The sequence below is a fragment of the Dunckerocampus dactyliophorus genome, chromosome 8, assembly GCF_027744805.1.
Source record: "Dunckerocampus dactyliophorus isolate RoL2022-P2 chromosome 8, RoL_Ddac_1.1, whole genome shotgun sequence".
NCBI lineage: Eukaryota > Metazoa > Chordata > Actinopteri > Syngnathiformes > Syngnathidae > Dunckerocampus > Dunckerocampus dactyliophorus.
In genome coordinates, this window is record NC_072826.1 from 29618482 (window position 1) to 29645442 (window position 26961).

At 42.7% G+C, this 26961-nt stretch overlaps 1 protein-coding gene across 3 annotated transcripts in view; it reads left to right on the forward strand.

Annotated features, from left to right (window-relative positions):
• col7a1 (collagen, type VII, alpha 1) overlaps positions 1 to 26961 on the forward strand; it is a 135296-nt gene that overhangs the window by 48762 nt on the left and 59573 nt on the right. For all 3 annotated transcript variants that reach the window (XR_008572235.1, XR_008572236.1, XM_054784696.1), the window contains exons 22-60: positions 17 to 154; positions 229 to 378; positions 1971 to 2107; positions 2186 to 2312; positions 2387 to 2530; positions 5120 to 5289; positions 5361 to 5402; positions 5588 to 5614; positions 5700 to 5744; positions 7042 to 7161; positions 7228 to 7299; positions 7370 to 7405; positions 7467 to 7520; positions 7608 to 7679; positions 9512 to 9625; positions 10433 to 10459; positions 10554 to 10607; positions 10730 to 10801; positions 12431 to 12490; positions 12597 to 12632; positions 12717 to 12761; positions 14722 to 14757; positions 17117 to 17161; positions 18333 to 18368; positions 18503 to 18538; positions 18611 to 18643; positions 18725 to 18796; positions 18891 to 18947; positions 19178 to 19213; positions 19289 to 19369; positions 20575 to 20610; positions 21398 to 21442; positions 21529 to 21600; positions 21719 to 21763; positions 21847 to 21882; positions 23215 to 23256; positions 25884 to 25964; positions 26125 to 26160; positions 26254 to 26289. Coding sequence is in view for 1 of the 3 variants with exons in the window: in XM_054784696.1 (XP_054640671.1) it covers positions 17 to 154; positions 229 to 378; positions 1971 to 2107; positions 2186 to 2312; positions 2387 to 2530; positions 5120 to 5289; positions 5361 to 5402; positions 5588 to 5614; positions 5700 to 5744; positions 7042 to 7161; positions 7228 to 7299; positions 7370 to 7405; positions 7467 to 7520; positions 7608 to 7679; positions 9512 to 9625; positions 10433 to 10459; positions 10554 to 10607; positions 10730 to 10801; positions 12431 to 12490; positions 12597 to 12632; positions 12717 to 12761; positions 14722 to 14757; positions 17117 to 17161; positions 18333 to 18368; positions 18503 to 18538; positions 18611 to 18643; positions 18725 to 18796; positions 18891 to 18947; positions 19178 to 19213; positions 19289 to 19369; positions 20575 to 20610; positions 21398 to 21442; positions 21529 to 21600; positions 21719 to 21763; positions 21847 to 21882; positions 23215 to 23256; positions 25884 to 25964; positions 26125 to 26160; positions 26254 to 26289 (2603 nt within the window). In the remaining 2 variants the exon portion in view is untranslated. The remainder of the gene's footprint in view (positions 1 to 16; positions 155 to 228; positions 379 to 1970; positions 2108 to 2185; positions 2313 to 2386; positions 2531 to 5119; positions 5290 to 5360; positions 5403 to 5587; positions 5615 to 5699; positions 5745 to 7041; positions 7162 to 7227; positions 7300 to 7369; positions 7406 to 7466; positions 7521 to 7607; positions 7680 to 9511; positions 9626 to 10432; positions 10460 to 10553; positions 10608 to 10729; positions 10802 to 12430; positions 12491 to 12596; positions 12633 to 12716; positions 12762 to 14721; positions 14758 to 17116; positions 17162 to 18332; positions 18369 to 18502; positions 18539 to 18610; positions 18644 to 18724; positions 18797 to 18890; positions 18948 to 19177; positions 19214 to 19288; positions 19370 to 20574; positions 20611 to 21397; positions 21443 to 21528; positions 21601 to 21718; positions 21764 to 21846; positions 21883 to 23214; positions 23257 to 25883; positions 25965 to 26124; positions 26161 to 26253; positions 26290 to 26961) is intronic.

Here is a 26961-nt window from a genome sequence, read left to right on the forward strand (position 1 = left end):
GAATCTCTGCATGAAGCCGGCGCCTACATCCCGTCTCCTTCCCTCCCGACCACACCTTTAAGAGTGGCAGAGGTCACCCAGAATTCTGTGCGGCTTGGCTGGGTCCCGTTACCGGGCGCCACGGGGTACTTTCTGCGCTGGAGGCAGGAAACGGGTAAAAAGTGTTCTTTTGTATCACCGCTGATGCTGTCCTGTACAGTCCATTCATTGTAGCTTCACGTCCTTCAGACCGCGGCCCAGGCTCCTCTGTCACACTGCCCGCTTCAGCCAGCTACTACCAGGTGACTGGGCTTCGTCTGGGCCACGAGTACCGCTTTACTATACAGCCCACTTTTGCAAGTGGACCGGGAAGGGAGAGTTTCGCCACTGAACGCACTGGTAAGCCCTGGACACATACCGGTTCTTATACTGAGCATGGAATTAAACACAAATATCGCCACCTTCCGGGGCTGGCGTCATCTCCATCTCTGTTAAGTGAAAAGGTGACTGTCTGGTCCCAATCAGGAAAAATGACATTTATACTTCATGGCGGCAGTCAGGACGAGCTAGCTCTCGCTCTTCAGTCTCATTTCCGGGAGTGACGCGATCGGAGTACTGTCGCTCAGGTAAACAAACATAGCGGCGTAAGAGACAGAGGATGTTTACAGTCATTATAGCGAAGATTTCAGCCACGTGTCAATATTTTTAGAGGAGAAAGAAACATTTGGAAATGAAATGTGTGTTCTGAGAACTTGCAGAACGCACGGAATGGTAAGTGTAAATTCCTCTGGAGTTGCTTATCCTTCAATTATTGTTTTAAATCGGCATCTTAATGACCGTAAAGGGCTCTTTATAGCTTGTTTTGTTTTATATTTTGGCGCCACCGCCCACAGTATATGTACAGTATATAACATATGGCTGTGAAAAGATGTTTAATGTATAATTGTGGAATGGTGTTTAGATGACATTATGTAAACAAGACATGACTCTGTTCTGTGGCAACTTTGCCGTTGTTCTTCTTGCCTTTTTTTTTCTGTGTACCGGCGTAATAGCATCCTTTGTCAAAATGCATTTCTAGCATTCTTTCAAGCCAAATGCTTCTTCTTCAGGTGTTCCTTCATAGCAGTCATCCGTGAAATGATCATTTCAAAGAACAGAACTTCAGGTGTGCGTCCGTCTGTCTCTTGTTCTCTGCACTTGCTTTGTCTGTTGTTGTCTTAAACCTTCCTTTTTTGGGAAAGAAAACAAACTCGGGTACTATGAACATCCAGCAGCGACACAGCATTTTAGCATGACGACTATTTTGATCAAAAATGTACTGAACCAAGTCAGTCGACCATCTACCTGGAGAAGAAGAAGCTGAGAGGTATTACTCCGATGACATCACTTCCGGAAATGGGGCTGAACAGCGAGAGCTAGCTTGCCATGGGTGGTGCCATCAACTATAAATGTCATTTTTGCAAATTTACCATTTCCTTTTAAAAATGGAACAATGTTGATAATAATTACAAACAATATATAACATATTTAAGCAACGCTGATGAATCATGTCAGGGACCTTTTCATGTCAACCTGTCCTCAGGGACTAAAGATGTAAATTAGCCACCGGCTAATCTTGCATATTTACATGCCAGTGGTGAAAACTGTGCACTGTCCCTGTGTTTCTTCAATAAATTAACCTACAATCTACCAACCATAGTGTAATGAAATGAAATAAAGAACAATCTTGCTTCAGCATGGTTCCATTTTCACCAGTAAGTACAGTTTGGTTCAGTTTTTTTATGGTTAAAAGCTGTGGTTGGCATTTTTGGGCCACTTTTTGATGTTCCTTTGTTTGTACGCCAAGCTCAGTGATAAAGGCTGAGGTTAGACACTTTGCAGTTCATTGATTGGTCCACAGAGAATCATCACATCTCCGAGGGAACAAGAATAAACCAAATAAAAGAGGATTACCTGAGAGTGTACTTATACTGAGATGTTTCTGTCCACAGTGTGTCTGGGTGGACGTCTGGATGTGGTCTTTCTTGTCCCGGCGTCCACTGATCGGGTTGACCTTGTCAGACCTCTGCGGGCTCTTCTCACAAGTGCAGCGGGGTCATTCAGCACAATCGGAGCCCGCGACTCACAGGTACCAAACAAACTCACCCAAAACACTCAAAACACAACAAAGGCGGGTGCTGATGGTTTTCTTTTCTGCTTATGTTAGGTGGGGGTTGTTGTGTACGGTTACAGCCCCAGAATCTGGTTCCGGCTTGATCGCCACAGCAGGTCCGACACGCTGCTCCAGGAAATTCAGTCCACACCTTTTGATGAAAGCCCCGGAAATAACATTGGTTGGTAGTGAAAATCCAGAACATGTTCTTAGTGGATGTGTTGGACCTTGTATCTGCTCTGCTTCCCTCTGCAGGCCAGGCATTGACCTTTGCCACACAATATCTATTGACCACCTCAGCTGGGCGGAGGCCAAGGGTACCCGGGGTGGTCGTCGTCATTGCTGACAAAAAATCTGCCGACAACCTCACGCAAGCAGTCAGCAGCCTCCGGGCGGCAGGTGAGAATTTAGCTATCGTACTTCACAGGAGCTGGAAATGAAAGTGTGGCTGCAAAGGCTCCAATTAACTGCAGAAATTCCTATAGTCGCCGGGTGCATGGTCTACAGAAGCAAATAGCAGCAACGCACTCTAATTAGGCCCGTGGCCTCGTGGTTAGCATGTCGGCTTCACAGTCAGGAGGTTTCGAATCTCAGTTATGGCACCGCACACCCACGCCCTCACGTGGAGCGTTTTCTCTCGGTACTCCTCCTCCTCCCACAAAATTCAATTGGTACGGGTGCCACAAGGTCTCCTGTAAAGTCTTGTCTTGTGGGCACTAGTCTCGGGATGATAATAAATAAATGAAGTAATCACATAATAAAGATTCAAGATTCAAGATTCAAGATTCAAGAGAGTTTTATTGTCATGTGCATGGTAAAACAGCAGTTATACCATGCAATGAAAATCTTATTCTGTTCATTCTCCCAAGAAAAGAAAGAAAACAAATGAAAGAATAAGAACATAAGAAACATAAACACATAAACATATATACCAATAAATTAAGCAACAACAACAGACGAGACATTAATACAAGTAAATAATACAAATAAATAAATAAATAAAGTGCTATGAGTGTGTGCGTGTGTTGCGTGCGGCGTGTGCGAGTGCTTCGTTGAGGAGCCTGATGGCCTGTGGGTAAAAGCTGTTTGCCAGCCTTGTGGTCCTGGACTTCAAACTCCTGTAGCGTCTGCCTGACGGTAGGAGTGTGAATAGTGAGTGTTGTGGATGTGTGCTGTCCTTGATGAGGTTGTGTGTTCTTCGTAGGACTCTAGTTTTATAAATGTCTTGCAGTGAGGGGAGGGCTGCCCCAACAATGTTCTGTGAGGTCTTGATCACCCGCTGGAGTGCCTTCCTATCACGTGTTGTACAGTTACCGTACCAAACAGTGATGGAGGCGGTAAGGACACTTTCGATAGTGCATCTGTAGAAGCAACTCAGGATTGTGGTGGACATGCCAAATTTCCTCAGTCTTCTCAGGAAGTACAGTCTCCTTTGGGACTTCTTCAGAATTTGTTGGGTGTTGTGAGACCAGGTGAGGTCCTCGCTGATGTGTGTGCCAAGGAACTTGAACAACTAAATGAAAATGAAGTGGATGATCAATATATTGCCATCTGCACGCGTGCCTGCTTTCCTCGTCTCTCGCCTCCAGGCAGGAAGAAGGTTCACTCTGTGCATCGGATTAAGCACCTTGACACGTTTGTTCCATAGAACAACGGCATGAACGGAGTGAGCCCTTGTGTCATTCATACAGTCTCAGTGGGTGGAGGCGGGGTCGCCAGCATACACACAGCGTGCAGATGAGTGTAACGTACTATTGTCATTTATATCTTTTCAAAAATAGTGTTGAAATCTTGTCTCCTCTTGTTCTAGTAGACCCAGTCTCACACACACACACAAATGTCTTTCTCTTTTCTACGTGTTCTAAAGATATAAACACAAAAAAGAGGCAGCTAATTAATGCATGTAATTCCGCCTATTGAAACACCTCCAAAAAGCTCCAACAAGGTTTTGTGGTTTTCTATCCATGCTGTGAGCATGTAGTAACAGGTACTTTCATCATAACGTGGAATACTTACAGTATTCTGGGAACTTCCTTCACATAGCAACATAGAAAGGAATGCTACATCTAGGGTCAAAAACAAAAACACAGCAGCAGTGGCGGCAGCTCCAATTTGTAGCGTTACCTTTCGCTAGTGGCCTGAGGCATTGTGAGCGAGTCTGTGGTGAAACTAGTGACCAGCAGGTGTGGTGGGGCTGGTGTCACTACGCCAGTAACGTAGTTCTTGGGCGTAAGAATGTTAATAACAACAATAAGAATAATGTTGCTTTAGCTTCGTTAATGTGCAGCTCACATTATGGAAATAGAGTTTTTTTGTTTCTGAAGGCTTTATAGGCAGAATAGGTGCGTCCCATGACGTGCTTACTTTTGAATGGCACCATTCGCGTTGCTGCAAAATCGGACAATGTAGTCCTTTAAAAAGAAAAGTTTGACTCGCTGCTGAGTGGATGGTTCATAGCACACAAGCCAATGGTATCGGTGCAGTCATTTCAGTCGATCACTGTAGCGCCAGCAAACAATTAAGCACTCCGCAGGAATGACAGAATGACTCGGAACTTAAAAGGAGTTGCCTCCTGCCGCAAGGTGGCAACTCGAAGTGTGGTGCTGTGTTACACAGGCTGCAGCTCGGCTGTGACCCTATTGAGGACAGGTGATATAGAAAATGAATGGATAGATGGTCTCGAATTAGCGCTGGGACAAGAGCATTAGCATTCACGGCTGTGGCTGTGGGCAACCTCCTGATGTGCTGTGGCTTTTCTCAACTCAGAATCCAGCTGTTTTATCTACCTCTGCATGCGCTTTAATATGTTGCTACTCAGCTGTAGACGTGTTACACTTGTTGTTTACAATGAACTCAGCCGCGCTATTCATGCCGGCTGAGCGGTTTGCTCCAAAATTGGTTCTGTTCACTTAGTCTGCTTATAATTCATAACCCATCCTCTTCATGCTTTGTGTAAATAATGAATCGGAGCATTTGGCTGACTTCCAGGTGTGACGGTGTTGGCAGTTGGTATAGATCAGGCAGATGCGGAGGAACTACGGCGGGCGGTGACAGATGGCAGCACCCAAAACATCCTGTACGTACGCGACGCCTCGCAGTTGGACTCCATTCACACTGAGCTGGCAGACTTGCTCTGTGGTATCGCCAGAATACCCGAGGTGAGACGTTGTCTTAATTTGTCAAAGTTGTGTTTGTTTTACCTCAGCTTTTCACACGTTCCTGTGTTTAGGTAACTCCAGGACCGGAACGGTGTACCGTTCAGTGTCCGCAGGTGAGTCATCAGTTAGTTTGACACTTCATTACCTCATTGGTCGTTACAATCACATGATGGGATTATTTTGGATTGAATGCTGAACAAACATTGTAGGACTTCTTGACACACCCTGCTGGGTTTTTATTCTGTTCTTCACGTTTACTTCCTGTCTTCTGGTGTGTTTTTAATTTTTTTATTTTTAGGGAGACAAGGGAGATCGTGGAGAGAAGGTAGAGTGCAGAAAGTTACTCCTTCCTTGCGTCATCTCTTTGGACTTTCTTCTTTTTACACTCCATTATTTGTGGTGTTGCTCAGGGAGAGAGAGGCAGAGATGGTGTGGATGGACGCAAAGGAGAACCTGTGAGACACTGACCCACATTAAAACATTCCTGATCAACATTGTCATCAAAATGCCAAAAATGCACATTTTGCACTGTTGGATTTTAAGGAGGTTGTAAGTAGAGCTTCAAAAGGCAAAAAGAAGAAATGAGACAAAAAATGTTTAGAGTAAACAGTTTATTGCAAACAAGCATTGAAGTGAAATAGAATGTTCAGCTGATCAAACATTTAAGACCACAGGTTAAAAAAAATGAAACCCCACTTAAAAGATAAATTAAATGTATAAAAAATGAGTGATTCATGAGTAGCTGTGTCATTCTTGTTAATGAGGTGAAAAATGGGTTTGGGCATGCTTGATACCAGTGTTTCGAGGGGAACACGCAGGATGGTCCAGAAGAGTGATCTTATTCCTCTTTGTGAAGTGCAGCGTTGTCCTGTTGAAAAAGCCAGTCTTTACCACACAGACGAGGGCCTTCATCATGAGGGATGCCCCCTGCAACACCCCTGCACAACCTGAAGCTCCATTGTTCCATTGAAGGATCATGATGGTAGATAACATCTCAGGTGGGATCTCCTTGTCATGCCAGTAATGTTGGAAGTCATCAGGACCGTCAAGGGAGAATAAAACTTTCTTCCACCTTTCAATGTCCCATGTTTGGTGCTCTCCTGCAAATTCCAAACCTTGAAGGCGATGAGGCCTTTGAAGAGTTTGTTTCTCCTCTGGCAGATGGCGTCTGATGGTTATTGGACTGCAGTTGGCACCAGTTGTCTTGAAGGACAGCCAATGGGATGCTCCAGTGACATGTTTTGGGGTGTAGCACTTTGAAATGACTGTCCTACTGCGTCCAACCTCAGCAGCAATGGTGCGCTGCGAGAGGCCTTGCTTATGCAGCTCAACAATCCCACCGCCTTCAAAGAGAGAAAGCTTTTTTGCCTTTGCCATCAAGCGATCATGACAGTGTGAATACCTGACACTAAATCACATTCAATCCACATTTTTGCCAACATTTTGCCTTTTAAAGGCTGTGCTCTTCATCTTTTGATCAGCTGATGAACAGCCTATTTCACCTTAATGCGCTTAAGCTTTACTTATAACCTCCTTAAGATCTAAATGTATACTTTTGCAGTTTTTCAGCTGGTACTTAAAATACCTCTCAGTATGATATGCAAATTCTGCTTATGTTGTTTTAAAAAAGGCAGTTTTTGAACCAACTCTTGTATTGGATCTAAGTTAATAGCGTAACTATACTTAATGAAGCTGTAAAAGCGATTTCTTTCACACCAACAATGTGTACTTATGTGTGTGTATGTGATGTAGGGTCGGGACGGTTTCCCTGGGAGAGAAGGTCCGCGAGGTCCTGAAGGGCGTCCAGGTCTACCAGGCCCGCCGGTCCCTGTTGAACCCTCAGTGGGGTCAAAAGGAGATAAGGGAGATAGAGTGAGTAGAAGTCTAAACTTCCCAACTCATCATGTCTGGGTTGATGTAACCACTTCATGTTTCCAGGGTTTTCCTGGTATCGATGGAAGTCCAGGATTACCAGGGCGACCAGGTTCCCCAGGAAACACGGGACTTCCAGTAAGCTGAGGAAGCAGATTTATAAATCTGTGAAAAAAAAGAAATAATAATGATTGCGTGTGTCACGTAGGGTTCACAGGGCCTGCCTGGTGTCAGAGGAAGCCCAGTAAGTCAGCTTCAACTTCCGCTGCTGCAAAGCATCATTTTCAACTTGTTTTCTATCGCAGGGTGAGCCTGGTATTGCAGGCATGGCGGGGGCAAAGGGAGATAAAGGTGAAAGGGTGAGATGATTATTGATCTTTCTCCCGGGAACTGAAATCATATGTAAGGTTTGTCTATGTTCATGGGAGCTTCTGTTGATGTTTCAGGGGGATCCGGGTTCCATATCAGGAGGAGGTTTTCCAGGAAGGAAGGGAGAGCCAGGCCTCCCTGGAATACCTGTAAGACACCCCTACGACCCAGTGTTTAAGTGCAATCATGTACCATACATGCTCTTATTACAGCTACGGTATTTATTTACCTAAACCCAGGCTGTTATTCAGCACATTTAAGAAATCATGACTGTGGGTTTTATGCTGCCTATTCCGATACTGATTATCCATGAGTGAGATCGGCCTATCTCGATTACGTGGATTAACTGTACATTTTTCAATGTAGCGTAAATTCTGGTGTATAAGCCGCACCCACTAAATTTAGAGGAAAAAGCATATTTGTACATATATAAGCCGCACCGGTGTATAAGCCGCACGTGGCCACAGAATAAAATGGCATATTGTGGCGTGCACGAGTCCATGAGGACCAGTCGGCTCTTTATTTGATAGGAGCCAATCATGAGCTTGTCAACCCACTGGAAATTTCAGGAGGTCATTACTAAATATAATAGTCTGACTCACAATTTCATCTTACAAACAACACTAAACTCATCACACAGCAACTGAACACTCAAACTTTAAAGTTTTACCATATGGAGCATAGAAAGCATAGAAAATGGTGGATGGCCTGCAATGCTGCCTCTGTCCACCAGAGGACCCGGAGCCCAAACCCTAGACTGAGGCTGACGTCATTGCAGCGCCCGAAATAATGTGTTGCTCAGACTCAGGGTCTTATGTGAAAACTTTACCTGAATTTAATTTGATGCATGTTTTGGAGTACTACGAATACATGGGAAATAAATGGTTGAATCATTTATTTTTTAGTTCAAGATAACAAAATGAACAGAATACAATAATACTATAATAATACATTACAACATTAAAAATAGCTCTGGTAACCGATCATTAAAAAAAAAACGCTCCAATCAGGCGAGATTAACGTTACAGTGCAGGTGAGCTAATTAAGTGCTCTTTTTTTCTCCTGCCTGTGATGTTAACGGCCTGTCATAACGTCCCGTGAGCTCACTTGTAAACGAACATTCACTTTCTGAGGAAGACATTTCGCATGCTAGGTGTACCAAATGCTTTGCAAAAGTACTAAATGTTTGCCAGAGGCCTCCGTGGTGTCACACCAGCTGCTCGGAGTGTGTGCCCTAACGCAGTGCACCTTGCTGGGCCACAGCAGGTGTCTCCCCCCCCTCTATGCTCTGGTTCTCCTGATAGTAGTGATGTGGTAGTAGTGATGTCATGATATTTGATTAGGACACATCAGCAGGTACAGTTGGTCAAATCCTAATTTGTTCCAGTCCTTCTTACCGCCAGGTGTGCACAAATTACAGATAAATCTAAATTAAAAAGTATCAGTATCATATCAGGCTTGAGAAGCATCCCTCCTCATTACACATAACATCTGGAATCATTAAAGTTAAATTAATAATGATTTGGATTGCATGAAAAAGTGGAAAGTAAAACATAGCTCTCTTTGTCCACCTGGTCATATACTATTAAAAAGTGCACAGGAGCAACAGAACCAATGTTGCAATAGCAGGACGGGAAGGCACAAACTGCTCAGCCAGCATGAATCTCGCTGAGTTCAATGTGAACAACAAGTACGGCACGTGTAAAACACATTAGTTTCACTCGCGCAACCAACATTTTAAAGCGCATGTAGAGGTAGATTTAAGCTGCTGGATGCTGACTCTTGATACTTCATCATCAGAGGGTTCCCTACAGCCACGGCTGTTGAAGCCAGTCTTTTTGAACCAGCGCTCCCGCTGACTATAGCAGACTATAGTTGAATAGTTAACTGGAGCATTTTCAGTAATTGAAGAGCAACATGGCCACAGAGTAGGAAGTCTTCAGGCTCCATTTCTGAAGCCGTGTCTTCACTGTGAATTCAGGGGACGCCTGGTCGGCCCGGCAGCGACGGTACCAAAGGTACTCCAGGGAATTCAGGCGCACCGGGGCAAGATGGCCGCCCAGGGATACCAGGAACTCCAGGACTGTCCATCAAGGTTTAGAACCTTTCCTTCTTTCCATCCTTTTATACAGTCATGTGTACTGCTGTCTGCCGTGTTTTATACACAAATGCTCTGACCTTTTTTTGTGGTGTTATATGCACAGATGCCGAAAACGGTCCTATCTCGCAATGTTAATGAATCCTTTCAAAAATGGTTGGTTGGTTGTCTTGGTTAGTATGCAGGTCACATTATGTAAGTGGAGCGTTGTTGCCGCTTTTTGGAGGCGTAATAGATGCATCCCATTACGTGCAATAATTACCTGCCTCTTTTTACCTGCTTTTCTATCTTTAGAATGCACAGAAATGAAAAAGACACGTGTGGATTGTGGATGATGGGAAAAATTCTCCCCAAAAAGTGCACTTTTCCTTTAAGGACCCTCAACATTAGACATTGATGTGTGCAGAGACATGAAGCCATGGGGTTGTAGGATGTCATTCTACAATAGCACACAGGGTGGCAGCATTGAGCCACTATTTTAGTCCGTAGTGTCTCTGAGCGTCTTTGTTCTCCATGTAAAAAAAGGAAATTATCCATAAGTAGCAGTTCTTATTGAGTCAATTTATTCAACAATTTGAAGCAATGGAAAGGATTCTGTTGGCCTTTCTGCTGGACAGTGAAGTTATTCTCGGTGCTATAAAAGATGCACTTCTATTTTTCATGTTAAAGCTATTTGCAGCAGAGCAGAGGAAGTTGGGTATAAGTCATGCAAACAAAACACATCCACTTTTTAACCTTTAAGAGCGAAGGTTCAGCCTGACAACAATGTTCAGCTTCCTCTCTCCCTCTCGTTCCCTCTTGCAGGGAGACAAGGGCAGCCCCGGAGAGAGGGTGAGTCACACCGTTGCCAGCTTGCCTTATGCTTGCAGAAATATCTCCAGGAACCTGAGAGCATAATGACTCTTATCTCTGCATGCTATGCCAGGGACCTCCAGGAGTTGGCAGCGGGGTGGTTGTACCTGGTGAGAAGGGCTCCCCAGTAAGTGCAGCCAATCAATGTGCAGTGTGCTGACACCCCCAGTTTGCAAATTAATTCTCGGTGCATGTGAGGGCAATTTTTTTTTTTTTTTTTGCCTCCGCTAATTGCCTTTTTATCTTCAGGGTTCTGCAGGGCCTCCAGGAGTGCAGGGTCCTAGAGGGCTAACTGGATCACAGGGGGCCAAAGGAGACAAGGCAGGTTGATTTGCTGTCTAAGTAGCAAAGGTGGAGGAAGTGCAGGAGGTCTGCCCTTGTGAAAGTGAAAATTGATATCAAAGACTGCATCCACAGTCACAGAGAAAGTTGCCATCATGCTCCTTGCGCCAACGCTGCAGTATGCAAACGTATGCGACCCTCAAAGTGTGACGCAGGCCTCCCCTGTGGGGCGGCAGAAGACTTTCATGGGAGGCGCAGAAGCTTGGAAAAAAAACGATTCAACATATTTCAATGTTTTCCCAACATTAATGAGATCACAGACTTTATTAACGAAACAACAGGCTTTCCTTGCAGCTTTGAATGATCTCGCAACAGGCACAATAAATCCCTAACCTGAGTTACGGTTGTGGCCGGAACCCGACGTCACTTACTGTCCACCCCCCCACTCAGCTCCCTAGCACCGGGACACAGCAGGACTTTTATTTATGTCTAATATGTTTTTGTACTGTTGGATCTTTAGGAGGCTCTAAGTAGAGCTTGCATGCAAAATGCAATGCAAAACGAAGAAATGAGAGTGAGACAAAAAAGCAGTTTCTTTAAAAGACACATAAAGTGAAATAGGCTGTTCATCAGCTGATCAAAAGTTTAAGTCTTCTTGGTGAAAAATGGCTTTGGGTGTGCTTGATGCCAGTGTTTCCAGGAGGCTAGTGGGAATGTTGCTCCAGGTGGGGAAGATGGCTTCACTGGCTGGAACTGATGTCCATTTTTGTAAATCCATCCCCAAATGTTCTCCATTGGGTTTAGATGAGGGGAACACGCAGGATGGTCCAAAAGAGTGAGCTTATTCCTCTTTGTGAAGTGCAGCGTTGTCCTGTTGAAAAAGCCAGTCATTACCACACAGACGAGGGCCTTCAGTCATGAGGGATGCCCCCTGTGACATCTCCACATAGTCGTCTGCCGTTTGACGCCCCTGCACGACCCGAAGCTCCATTGTTCCATTGAAGGATCATGATGGTGGAAAACATCTGAGGAGGGATCGCCTTGTCATGCCAGTAACGTTGGAAGCCATCAGGACCGTCAAGGGAAAATAAAACTTTCTTCCACCTTTCAATGTCCCATGTTTGGTGCTCTCCTGCAAATTCCAAACCTTGAAGGAGACCAGGCCTTTGACCGTCGAAGGAGAATAAAACTTTCCCACCACCTTCAAAGAGAGAAAGCTTTTTGGCCTTTGCCATCAAGAGATGATGACAGTGTGAACACCTGATCAGCTGATGAACAGCCTATTTCACTTTATGTGTCTTTTAAATAAATTGCTTTTTTGTCTCACTCCCGTGTCTTCTGTTTGCATTGTGAAGTTCTACTTAGAACCTCCTTAAGATCCAACAGTGCAAAATGTGCATTCTTGACATTTTTCAACTGCTCTTAAGACTTTGATCAGGAGTTATTGCTTAATAGGAGTGTAAAGGTGATATAGGGGTGTTATTTCATGTCTAGAGGGTTCTAATGACTTTAAACTCCGTATTTAGAAGGTCATAAACAGTTTTCCTGTGCTCTAACTATGAAAATATTCAATTTCTAATTAAGGAATCTTACTTCCTGGAAATTCACATATCTGGAACCAATTAACCGCGATCGTTAATTACATGTAGCGCTCTTCTCATTTTTTAGGGTGACAGCGCTGTCGGGCTGCCCGGACTAGCAGGCAGGCAGGGAGATCCTGGTGACAGGGTGGGTCACCCCAACAAACAACCCGACTGTATATTGGTGTCCAACACACAACCAATTGTAATCCAGGATTACTTGCACACATTAAGAGTCCTGTTCTGCCCTTCAGGGTCCTCGTGGGCCTCCAGGAGAAATTGGCAGTAAGGTATGATAAAGGTATGAAAAATGACATGCGCCGTAACATTTTATGAGACGGCTGACCTCTACCGCTCTGTGTGCATTCTGATAGGGTGATCGAGGGCAGCCGGGTGAGCCTGGATCGCAGGGAGACCGGGTGAGTGGAGAATCAGTCATGCATGTACTGTATTTGCTTATATTAGGCATGCTGTACGTTCCGACTGGCTGTGTGAGCACCGTCTTTCACTTTTAGTGACCATAAAAACAGAAATAAAAGAAATGGAATAACACATAAATGAGCATGTTATTGACTATCTCTTTGGGACGGATTATGGCCACCATAATTTAACTATGTTGTCACCTATCTGGGTGAAATGATATTCATAGCAGGAGAGCTTTGTGTGACAGGAAATTTAAGCCCCTTTTCCTCGTAGAAAATGGAGATATGAAATGAAAATGATACAATTTTTATATGCAACAAATATTACAAACCCCTCACACTCCTGCAAATGTTTCATTCTATCTTTTCCTTAGATGGCACTGAAGAAATGACACTTGGATACAATGTAAAGTAGCCAGTGAACAGCTTGTATCATCGTAAGCGTACTGTCACGCAAAAAAACATTAATATCTCAACCGATGGCAACAAATTGGGCCCAATCGGACGTTCTACAAGGTCTCGGTTGTGAGTGGTTAGCAGGAGTGTAAAATTTGGTGTTGTCGCTCTCACATTCCCTCATACCCATCACCGGAAGTTCAACGTGGCACCTCATGGCAAAGAACTCTCTGAGGATTGGAGAAAAAAAGAATTGCTGCTGTAAGTAAAGATGTTCTAGGCGGGGGTGACCAAATGTTTTTTCCAGCGAGGACCACATCATGAAAAATGAAAGGATGCAACTTTGCTACTTTGATATTTTGTAAAGATATGCTAAGAAGTTATATATATTTCAAGAAAAAACTGCATCTCAGCTTTGTGATATATGTGGAAAAAGTGTATTATTCTCCTTCTTTCCTCCTTCTTTGCTATATTCCAAATATTTCACCTTTCTTCTAAAATGATCTTTTTACATGTTCAATTTGTCATTTCATGACTTTATTCCCATAATATTATATTTTTTTTCCCGAACCTAATTTCCATCCATCCATCCATTTTCTATACCGCTTCTTCCTCATTAGGGTCGCGGGGGCATGCTGGAGCCTATCCCAGCTGACTTCGGGCGACAGGCGGGGTACACCCTGGACTGGTCGCCAGCCAATCGCAGGGCACCGAACCTAATTTTCCAAAAATATTATGACAAAAAATATAATATCAATAAAAATAATATAATAAAATAATAATAATAAATAATATTATAAAAAATAATATCATATAAATATATTTAAAAATATAACGTATTTTTTGTAATATTTCAACACTATGCTACTAAAATGCTGTTACGTGTAGCTTATAGTTTTTTTCTATTTCTGTTATTTTTCCCCTTTTTAATTTTCCAGCTATTTCAGCTTTCTTGTTGTAATTTTCTTTTTGTCTTTATGTTTTCATTTCCATAATATTTTTCTGCAACCGACTTTTACAAGAGGTAGAACTTTGTTTATTTTGTTTCTCCTCAAATCAAAATTTGTATGAAAAAAAACGTTTTTTCCTTTAATATTTTGACTTTATTTTAAGTTTTTATTTTAAATTAAGTTTTTTTTCTGTAATATTTTGACTTTTTATTCTTGTCAAATTGCTGAGGATTTTTTCATTTTTTTCTGTTGTTGGTGGGTTTTTTTTAGTCTTAAATTATATTTTAGAATGTGTCGTGGCCCTCGGACTGCACTTTGGGCACCCCTGTTCTAGGCTATAAGAGGGGGGCGGGGTTGCAACAGGGTTCCACTCAGTAAGGTGAGTTCACGTGCTCAGCGGAGGAAAATACGAGTGCTGTGCGATTGCCTCAGAAAACAAAACAAAATGATGGTGTCAACATGAACACATGATTAATAATTGCTGAGACACGGGTAAGGTTTAGGATGAAATTACGCTCTGCTTCTTCCTATTCCTTTTGGAACATATCGAATTGTGCAAGTGCGATCATGTGCAAAACAAAGAAACTATGACCACATTTGTCTTTTGTTAGGGGGAAAGAGGACCTGCTGGGGAAACAGGAGAGCGGGTAAGACTGCTGTTTTGTTCTGGCTCATTCATTTGCTACCCCTTTATATATTTTAACTGTGTTACGTATTCTCAGTACGAGACACGAGACACCCAAATCACAAGACGAGACCACGAGAACGAGACGTGATTTTAACTCATTCAATCCCAGCCGTTTTTCAAAAGACAACCCCTTTTAGACCATTTTGAATTATCTTTCTATCCCACTATCACACAGAATATTGTATTCTATGGCGATATAAACATGGAACCGACCAAAAGAAAGACTGGAATCTCATCTTTCATCAGAAAAAAGACTTTGTTTCTACCTTTTTCCAGCAGTAAAACAAAGGTAAGTTTCAGGAAAATATCAGATCCCGACAAGAAAAGATACAATTCAAGCATAACTTTCACTTTGGCACAAATCCTTTTTGCTTTTGTGACAGCTCAAATATCTAAACTACTACACCAACATAAACAACACAAAAAAGGATTTGTTTTACGTCAAAATCAAATTTTTTGGCTGAAAACTGCTTGAAATCTTTCGTGTGCAGTTGCGTCATCACCTCTTTTTGCCTCTCGCACAAAAGAACGCAAAAGACGTATGAAAACGTTGTTGGTATTGAATGAGTTAACATTCATTTGAGTACAATGAAAAGATATGACTGGACAAACATTTTTTAATTTAACCCAGTCAACAATTAAATGTTTGTCCCACAAACTGACGCACAAAGATATTATTTTTTGAGACCAAATAAACCACTGTGATGATAATATACTAGAGATTTCTCGTTCAGAAAAAAAGGGGTGGGGTGGTAATACATTCAGCAATTAATCACACAACAAATGTAAATGAAGTGGATAATCAATATATTGCCATGTGCATGCGTGTCTGCCTTCCCCATTTCCCGCCTCCAAACAGGCAGGAAGAGGTCTCACTCTGTGCATTGGTTGACCCACCATGGCACAGATGTTTCTTAGAACTGCATGAAGGGAGTGAGCCCTTTTGTCGTACAGTCTCTTTGTCTCAGTGGGTGGAGGCGGGGCCGCTAGCATACACATACAGAGTGCAGAAGAGTGTAACGTAGTAGAAATTAAATTAGTAGATTGTCATATATTGTCAAATTTTTTTTCAGTGTACTTTCTTAAAAGTAATTTTAAAAACTTTTCTCTCAATCTCATGTATTGAGAGACACCCCTATAATACACTGTAGAAAAAAAAATAATAATAATACAGCTCACTATTTTTCTCTGCTCTACTTGTCTATTTACGTCAGGGTGTCCTTTGATATTTATAATTTAAAAAAAAAACACTTTATAATAAAAAACAACATACATATGCATGCATTGTTACATTTAAAGACAAATGACATACTCTTTGTAAAGTTTGCATTTGTAATATTTTGACTTTATTCCCATAATATTTGAATTTTTCCCCAACCAAATTTTCCAAAAATTACAACTTGTTTTGTTTGTTTCTCACAATATTGTGACATATTTTGTCGTTCTCATATTTCAACACTATGCTACTGAAATGATGTTCTTTGTCTGCACTTTTTTTTCGTTCGAATACGACTTTGGTCTTTTAATATTCATATACAGTATTTATAATTTTAATATAAACATGAGTATTTTGACTTTATTCTCCTTAAATTATAGCTGTTTTTTCCATTTCTGCTGTGGTTGGTTTTCTTTCATTTTACAGCTAGCGTTATTATGATTTTATTTCCATAATATTTTTCCGTAACCTCATTTTCCAAAATTGTTTCTCATAATATCAAAATTTGTAAGGGAAAAAAACGTTCCAACTTTATGCTATTAAAATTATGTTTTTTTTTCCCCTCATAATATTATGACATTATTTTCATAAAATTACTTTTTCACTTCAGATTCCACTTTTTTAATATTAATATTTTATATCTTAATATTTTGACTTTTTATTCTTGTAAAATGGCTGTTGTTGTTTTTTAGTGTTCTTGTTAAATGATATTTTAGAATGTGCCATGGGCTAATTAAAAAAAAATCTTTGTGTTTTTAATTAATTATTAGTATCAACATTTGAGCTTTTTCTAGTTACATTATGCCTTTTTGCTCTGTTTTTGACTTTAGCTGGGTTTTTGTTGATTTTATTTCTGTTCCACAAATGGCCCCTGCGCCTCACTTTGGACACCCAGCAAGGCGACGGAGGATTGTGTCCAAACTCTGTTTTCTTGGCTCTGTGGGTTAGGGGCTGGATTGCATTGTGGATATTTGTTTTTACAGCTTTCAGACGTGCATTTTACGGCGGTAGGGAGGCGGAGCTTACTCCCGCTCGCCTGCTCGGCGTGTTCTCACGATACAGCTTTTTACAGCTTGTGTGACAAGATCTTGTGTCTTTTTAGGGGGACCCGGGCAAACCAGGCTCTCCTGGACTGCCAGGGCTGAGGGTGAGCGAGTGTATCTTAAAGGTTCCCTGACATTATTTATCAACTTTGCTTAAATATGTTATATATTTGTAATTATGTTCTACATTGTTCAGTTTTTAAAAGCCAAAAAAATCGACATTTATAGTTCACGGCACCACCCATGACAAGCTAGCTCTCGCTAAAGTGACGCTACCAGGGTACTATCGATCAGGTAAACAAGCACAGCGGTGTACGAGAGCGAGGATGTTTACGGTGATTTTAGCGGACATTTGAGCAATGTGTCGATAGTTTGTGTCATTTGGAGGTGAAATAGAGAACTTGCAGAACATGGACTTAAGCCTTAAGACATGGAGATGAAGTTTGGTCGCCTTCAAAACACGGAATGGTAAGTGTAAATGTGTAAATGTAAATGGTAAGTCTTAATGAGCGTAAAGGGGTCTTATAACCTGATTTCATAAATAAACATACATATGACTGTGAAAAGATGTTTATATAACATGTATAATGCTTTGCAGCCTTGTCGCTATCATGGAATAGTGCTTAGAAGACATGAAGTAAACGAGACATGACTTACTCTGTTTTGTGTTAACTTTGACATCATTCTTCTTGGCTTTTATTTCTCCTGTGTACCAGCAGAATAGCATCCGTTTTCAAAATGCGTTTATAGCGTACTTTAAGCCAGGTGCTTCTTGTAAAGGTGTTCCTTCATGGCAGTCATCAGTCAAATGATCACTGCACAGAACAGAACTTGAGGTGCGCATCCATCTGTCTCTCATTCTCTGCACTTGCTTCGTCCATTGTTGTCTTGAAGCGCCCTCTTTTGGAAAAGAAAACATCACTCAGATACTATGAACATCCAGCAGCAACACAACATTTTGGCACGACTACCATTTTGATGAAAAATATAGTGAACCAAGTCCACCATCTACCTCCAGAAGCGTTTGTTTACTCTGCTTCAGCTGAGAGGCGTCACCCCGATGGCGTCACGTCCGGAAACGAGCCTGAACAGAGAGCGCTAGCTCGTCCTGGCGAATTTACCGTTCACTTTCAAAAATGGAACAACATACAACACGATTACAAACAATATATAACATATTTAAGCAAGTTTATAAATAGTGTCAGGGACCCTTTAAATCACCATTTTGGTCTTAGCCTGGGCGTCTCATGACTAAGCCTTTCCATTTGTCCTCAGGGTTCCCCAGGGCCCAGTGGAGCGGCGGGAGAAAAGGTGAGACTGATTCAATTAGGAGTAATCGTACGAGATGGGGCAGGTCAGCGTGAACGTGATTCCACTGCAGAACATTTCATAATCGCCTGTAATGAGTATCCCGCCGAAAGCTTAAAGAACTTATGTGTGCTCAGGGAAGTGACGGCGTGCGAGGGGAACCAGGCCGAAGTGTGAGTGAATATCGTTCTTAGATTTATAAATATGCTCAAGCCTTGACCTTCCTGCGTATTAAAATCCTCCAGGTTCAAGGTCCTGCAGGGAAGAAAGGGGAACAGGTAAGGGACGAGGTTCTTTTCATTCGATCATTGGTTTTACTGTCACACTCGGACATCTTTCCCTCGCTCCTCCCACCCAAGGGAGAGCCGGGCCTCAGCGGTTCTGAGGGCCCCAGGGGAGCAAAGGGAGAGCCTGGCCTGAGAGGAGAGAAAGTGAGTAGCCGTGCTGATGGATCCAAAAGGCAGTTATAGTTCAGAGATCCAAGCTCATATCCCAATGACACCTCCTTTGTTCTCACCTTGAAAGGGGTCTCCAGGGTCAGGTGCGGCCATGATTGGACCTAAAGGAGAGCGAGGAGAGCCGGTGAGTGAAAGCCAGCAAGTCATCATAACACCTCCCTGGAGATTTTTGTTTCATCTCGTAGCATTAGCTATTCTCCCTGCATCATGGCGACGGCGCCTGTGAAATATTTTTGACAATATCCTCTATTATTCATCCGGTGTTCCCTTGTGCCACAATTCATTCGCGCCCCAAACTATAAATGCATAAAACATGCGCTCTCTCTCGCTCTCTCTCTGTCTCGCCATCCTCAGGGATCTCCAGGTATCAGCGGCAGGCCCGGTGCCAAGGTGAGGAGCATGTTGTGCTTCAGTTGGCCTTTTCTGCTGTGTTGTATTTATCTGCTTGCCAAATGACTCTTGCAGGGAGATGCGGGGGATCCGGGGGAGCGGGGAGAGGATGGGCGGCCGGGAATCCCAGGGAAGGCCGGCCTTCTGGGGAAGCAGGTGAGTCTTTCAGAAGTGACGTGGTTCCATTCTTGGTGGCCTCTCGGGGTACTTTCATCGAGAGCGCCATTGTAAGGAAGTGTGTAAATCAGCTGTTTTCAGCCCAGAAGACGTCAGGGGAGGAGCCACAGATTGAGAACAAATAAAGAAAAAATATTTTTCAAATCAGCTCGACTCCTGACCAATCGCAATAGAGTAGGTGTGGTCAGGGGAGCAGGTAGCGGAACCCGAGCGTTTCGGCCAAGAGGACAAGAATGCAGATTTTCCCTGTAGACAACTTGAGGCTTATAACTTCATATTTTATTTACAGATGCACCATATTTTTTTTCTTCAAACCGACCGATATGGTATCGATAACCCATAAGTTTACGCACACCTGGAGGTAGGAAGGACTCGAGTAAATTAGGATTTGACCAGGTGTACCTCTTGATTTGTCCTAATCAAATGTCAGACAATAAAATCAGTCTATAACGGCCAGAAGAAGCAGCCACTGGCTATGGACCCTTGCTGGGCTCAAAGCACCTCTCTAGAGGTGTGATGGGCCTATCAGTGGGCCTGTCATCGAAACACCAATGAAGGAGGGTGCCCATCTCACGACCCTAATGAAGTTTGAAACCCCCCTTCATGCCATTACCCAAGTATAGGGCGTGAGCGGAAGGGGGCCTAGATCACTGCCGAGCTCACTACTCTACTCATGATTGGGCACGGGACACAGGCTCAGGCTTGATCACCCTGTAGTTGGCCGTGTCTAGTGTTGAAAGGCCGAAACACCCGCTGGTCATTAGGGCGGCGGTGGTGTGCGGGGAACACCCTGGATCGGTCGCAAAACAATCATTCATGCTCACATTCACACCTATGGACAATTTAGAGCCGCCGATTAATCTAACGTGTGTTTATGGAAGAAGAGAACATGCAGAGATGCCCAAGCAGAGATTCTTCCCGATCTCCTGACTGTGTAGCCAACATGCTAACCACTGTGCTGATGACTGATGACGTGCTCCAAAATTGACGTCCTTCCCATGGCTGAAATAAAGTTCCCACGCCCCTGTCAACATCCACGCCTCATGTGATTACCATCTACTGGCACAAAGGACAGTTTCCATCAAGTCGTGTGTATTTACGAGCTTGAGAGCAACATACGTGTGTGTGTGTGTTTATTTTTGGCCTCATCATTGTTGAAAAGTCACACAAGTCTTGTTTTCCAGGGAGAAAGAGGGGAGAAAGGAGATGAAGGCACTCCTGTAAGTTATTTGATCACTTCTGCAACTTCTGGCATCGTATTTTAAAATGTACACTCGGGTGGCCACTTTTCACCCTTGGAATTTGTCCCATTTATTTTTTTTTATTGGAAAAATTTGGCCAGTATTTTGAGGTGGTCCTGGGCCTTTGAAGTTTTCAGGCAGAGTGAATTAATTTGCTGGCACTGCTGAGTCGTGCTTTTGTCAGTAGTTTTAGAGTCTTCTGATGCCTGCTGCTGATTAGACAGACGCAACAATGCCTACTTGATTAGTTCTTACGTGCCAGAAATGACTGATACTAAACACACGTCATACCGGCCGCCATTTGGATGCTTCATGCACCTTAACCTGAAGCAACCTTACTCGCAAAACTGAACAGCTCACTTGGATAGCATTTGACTTGAGACTGTCTGTTTAAAATGATGCACTCATCAAATTTAACATGTTTTCTTGAACGCTTAAGTTTTATTGTTAAACCATTAAGGCTGGGAATGTCATTTGACTTATTCATTTGAATTACGAGTTACAACTTGAGTTTGGAAGACTCTGCAAACTATGGCACAAGCAAAATTGCCACAATAAAACTCAGGGCCACCTTTAAAAATTGCATAAAATGACCATGTTTTTTTATTAGTTTTTCGCAAGTGGAACATATTTAGCGGGTGAGAGACTGAAATTTTACACCTTAAAAAAATGAATCATTATACATAAGAGTCACCCTAATGTACACAACACGAGTCGTTGTGTATTGTGTATTGTCTCAGTCTTTTTGTAACGTGTCTTCCATCAGGGCGAGTCAGGACTTCCCGGGAAGCCTGGAGAACGAGGAGTGAGGGTACGACTGATGATAACTTCAGACCGAACCAGCAGATTTCACAGATTAGTATCGGCATATTTTGATTTGTGTGGAATGGCCCTCAGGGACTCGCAGGTCAGCCGGGTCGTCCTGGAGAGAAAGGAGACGCCGGAGAGCCAGGAGAGCTGGGGCGAAATGTGAGGCACGCATTTATGTATCTTCATACAGACAGTTTTCCGATATGTAGCCGTGCCTTTGCACAGGAGGGGGGAGGTCAGATGCTCAGTGTCTTTATTGATCTGTATTGGATCACAGGGAAACCCCGGACCCGCTGGGCCCAGAGGAGAGAAGGGACAACAGGTTTGTCCTCATAAAACCTAACTTCATATACGTACATGCACTTAGTGAATATAGATTCACACATTTGATTCTCTTTCCTGAAGGGACTTCAAGGACCTCCAGGGCCACCAGGGAAAGTGGTATGTTTCTATTTCCACCCAAGCATATCCAGTGGTGTGAAAAAAGTGTTTGCTTCCTGATTTCTTATTTTTTTGCATGTTTGTCACACTTAAATGTTTCAGATCATCAAACAAATGTAAATATTAGTCAATGACAACACAACTCAACACAAAATGCAGTTTTTAAATTAAACGTTTTATTATTAAAGGAGAAAAAAATCCAAACCTATATGGCCCTGTGTGAAAAAGTGATTACCTCTGTGTTAAAACATAATTTAACTGACATTAATTGAGCCATTTCTAAAGCTTTGGGACGACGAATGAACCATTATCCAGAGAGCCATTATCCACAAATGGCAAAAACATGGAACAGTGGTGAACCTTCCCAGGAGTGACCCAAAGAGGTCACAAAAGACCCCACAACAACATCCAAAGAAGTGCAGACCTCACTTGCCTCAGTTAAGGTCAGTGTTCATGACTCCACCATAAGAAAGACACTGGGCAAAAACGGCCTGCATGGCAGAGTTCCAAGACCACCGCTGAAGAAAACGAACATTAAGGTTCGTCTCAATTTTGTCAGAAAACATCTTGATGATCCCCAAGACCTTTGGGGAAATACTCTGTGGTCTGATGAGACAAAAGTTGAACTTTTTGGAAGGCGTGTGTCCCATTATATCTGGCGTAAAAGTAACACTGCATTTCAGAAAAAGAACATCATAGCAACAGTAAAATATGGTGGTGGCAGTGTGATGGTCTGGGGCTGTTTTGCTACCTCGGGACCTGGAAGACTTACTGTAATAAATGGAAGCATGAATTCTGCTGAAGGAGAATGTCTGGCCATCTGTCGGTGACTCCTATTGAGATGCTGTGGCATGACCTTAAAAAGGCGCTTCATGCTGGAAAAGCCTCCAATGTGGCTGAATGACAACAGTTGTGCAAAATTCCTCCCCAGCGCTGTAAGAGACTCATTGCAAGTTATGGCAAACGCTTGATTGCAGTTGTTGCTGCTAAGGGGGGCCAACCACTTATTAGCTTTAGGGGGCAATCACTTTTTCACACAGGACCATGTAGCTTTGGATGTTTTTCTCCCTTAATAATAAAAAGTTTCATTTAAAAAGTGCATAAAGTGTTCAGCTGTGTTGTCATTGACTAATATTTGAATTTGTTTGATGATCTGAAACATTTAAGTGTGACAAACATGCAAAAAAAAAAAAAGAAATCAACACTTTTTCACACCACTGTATACTAATCACTAAAAATAAATCAACCATATTTTCCAAAATGGATTGTGATTGATATTTTTAAACTATTGAACCACCCACCTTTGCCATGTGTTTATTTTGTCCCCAACAGGCTGACATCCAGGGCCAGCTGAAAGGAGAAAGAGGCGAGAAGGTGAGTAAAGAGATCACGTTGTCCACCAGCACTTGCCATCCATGTGTTAACACAGCAGGGATTTTCATCAATTAAAAAAAAATGTCACCATGTCGTGACTAACAAAAAAGTTCTGTCAAATACAAAAAGAACTTGTAGCAGAAATGAGGAGGCCAAGGAGTCCAGCAGGGCAGTCGCCATGGCAACACCAGAAAGACTTATGGTGATTTGCAGCTGTCACATGACCTAATGCTGTGTTTATCCGTTTATAAGACTGCTCTTTTTCAAGACTGGCTTGGAGAAAATTTCATGTTTCAAATTCAATCCTAATTTTCACTACCTTAAAAACAGATGAAGCAATTCCAGTAGAAATTGCACATGGATGCGGAAAAGCTGTTGAGATGTAGAATCAATGTAGGAATATTTTACAATAGTTTGAATGAAGTCGAATAATAATATGAATAAATGATATGCTAATATAGTTGTCCACCAGGAGGGGGCAACACATGACTAACCTGGGACTTGAAAAACAATCAGAATTTGAATGTGTTGAAATTGAATAAGGATGGAAAAAAGCGTAGGACTGAACTCACATCCACCAGGTTGGTACACGACCACACTACCACCTTATCGCCTCTGCGCGGAATATAGATATGATTTTCCACCAGTAGGGGGCACCAAATAAATTGCCCATTCTTGTTCAATGGGAAAGTAGTTAGTAGAAAATTGCTAACTGAAGTAAATGTGGGAATTTTTCCCCACATTCCAAGTCCTGATAGACGGCAAATGTCAATGTTTGCTACCTTGATAACAACATTTTGAGGCGCTTTTTTCCCAGTGGGTCTGGGAATGGAATATTTTCCTTCTGCTTTGAACAAGACATGACAAAGGCTTGTTGATAGCAGAAACATGACGTGCGATCATGAGGTCATCTTGGCCGATGCACTCTGATCTCATAGCTGTTTTGCACACACACACAGTTTATAAATATCATTTATATCGATATATAATGCTTAAATATGTTCTATATTGTTTATAATTATGTTCTACATAGTTAAATTTTTGAAAGCAAATGGTAAATTCGCAACAATTAAATTCATAGTTCATGGTGCCGGCCATTATGAGCTAGCTCTCGCTGTTCGGTCTCATTTCCGGAAGTGACGCAATCGGGGTACTATCACTCAGGTAAACAAACATGGCGGTGTACGAGACAGAGGATAGCCAAGATTTGAGCCAAGTGTCAATAGTTTTTGAGGAGAAAAGAAGGGAGAAACATTTGGAGATGAAATAGAGAACTTGCAAAACGTGGATTTAAGCCTTAAGACAAGGAAATGAAGATTGGTCGCCTTGAAAACGCAGAATGGTAAGTGTAAATTACTCAGGAGTTGCTCATCCTTCAATTAGTCTTTTAAATGAGCTTCTTAATGAGTGCAAAGGGATCTTTCTAGCCTGATTTATTTCATATTTTGTTGCCGTCGCATCCGCAAATGCCGCCCCCGCCCGCCACAGTAAACATAGGGCTGTGAAAAAATGTTTATATAACACGTATAATGCTTTGCAGCCTTGTCGCTATGGTGGAATTGTGTTTTGAAGACATTATGTAAACAGTTCTGTGGAAACGTCTTTGTTTTGTGTACCGGTGGAATAGCATCCTTTTCCAAAATGCGTTTGTACCGTGCTCTCAACCCAAATGCTTCTTGTAAAGGTGTTCCTTCAAAGCAGTCATCAGTGAAATGATCACTGCAAAGAACAGAACTCAAGGTGGGTGTCCTTCTGTCTTTCATTCGCTGCACTTGTTTCGTCCATTGTTGTCTTAAACCTTCCTCTTTTGGAAAAGAAAAACTGACAGTATGACTGGGATACATCCAGCAGCAACACAACATTTTGGCATGATGAAAAATTTTGATGAAAAATATACTGAACCAAGTCCACCAACGACCTTGAGAAGCGTTTGTTTACTGTGCTTTAGCTGAGAGGTGTCACTCTGATGACGTCACTTCCGGAAATGAGACTGAACTGTGAGAGCTAATTTGTCATGGGTGGCGCCATCAACTATAAATGTATACCATCAACTATAAAATAATATTTCAAAAATTGAACAATGTAGAAGATAATTACAAACAATATGTAACATATTTAATCAAAGTTGATGAATCATGCCAGGGACCCGTTAAACCACGGGTCTCAAACTGACGGCCCAATCGCCACGTATGGCGTTTCGTATCGTGAGGTACCCTAAGATTCCCAGCTCTACTCCCAATACGCGGCCCAGCCTCACCCAGACTCTCCCTCCAGTGGCCCCCAGTGAAATTGAGTTTGAGACCCCTGCATTAAACCCACCACCAAAGGGTCTTATCTGCTATGAAAAGAAAGCCCGGCTCTGCAGGGTCAACACTTAAGCTTAATAATGGGTCACCTTTGTCGGGCCCGAGGACCGTTTTCAAAACAATCTGTGGCAGTGTGGCTCAAACCGCCGACAAACTGTTCACCTTGACCTGCAGCCATCTGCTTGTGCAGATACGAAGCATGGAGAAAAGGATCAAGGCACTCAGTCTCTCCAATATCACACCGTTTCATCAGTACTGCTCTTGAAGCTGGCTCCTAAAACACCAGCGCTGAAGATTATATTAACATGTCACGATTGTCAGGGTGAAGCAGGCGACCCAGGAGCGAACGGCGGCAAAGGCCAGAAAGGTGAAGCCGGGACCCCTGGAACCGTAGGCCCAAGAGTGAGTCTTGCCTCCTACTTGTCACTTAAAATATGCTTCCATGAGCTCCTGATAAGCGTTGGTGTATGCATCAGTATGCACACTGACCCCTTTCCATTTTGATTTGCTATGCATGACTGCTAAACCTGTGTGACTTCTTCCCTCCCTGCTGTCTGCAAAGGGTCCTGAGGGACAACGTGGGCAAGCAGGCTCCAGAGTGAGTTTGCTCCCTGCACCACTGCATCAAGAAATACAAAGATTTTGTTGTGTTCCGCTCATATTTACCAGCTGTACTTTGAATATTTCTCAGGGTGACACGGGAGACAGGGGAGGCCCTGGAGACAAGGTTTGAAATAAACTCAACCCACCATCCCACCTGCTAACCCCCATTTTCTTAAGAAAGTACCCAGAGGCACATATGGATGCGTACATACAGTACAGTGGTATGAAAAAGTGTTTGCCCCTTCCTGATTTCTTTTGTCACACTTAAATGTTTCAGGTCATCAAACAAATGGAAATATTAGTCAATGACAACACAACTCAACACAAAATGCAGTTTTTAAATGATGCTTTTTTTATTATTCAAGTAGAAAAAACATCCAAAGCTACATGTCCCTGTGTAAAAAAGTGATTGTCCCCTAAACCTAATAACAGGTTGGGCCCCCCTTAGCAGTCGTAACTTGCAATGAGTCTCTTCCAGCGCTGTGGAGGAATTTTGCAGAATTCGATGTGTCGTCACTCCTGGGGTCATTTTGGTTGTCCGGCCACTCCTGGGAAGGTTGATCACTGTTCCATGTTTTGTTTGTGGATAATGGCTCTCACTGTGGTTGGCTGGAGTCCCAAAGCTTTAGAAATGGCTTTATAACCTTCAACTGATAGATTTCCATTAATTGCAGTTAAGTTATGTCTTTTTTTGGGGGGGGCACTTTTAACAAGGGGAGAAATCACTATTTCACACAGGGTCATGTAGGTTTGGAATTTTTTTTCTCCCTTATTTAAAAGTTTCTTTTAAAAATTG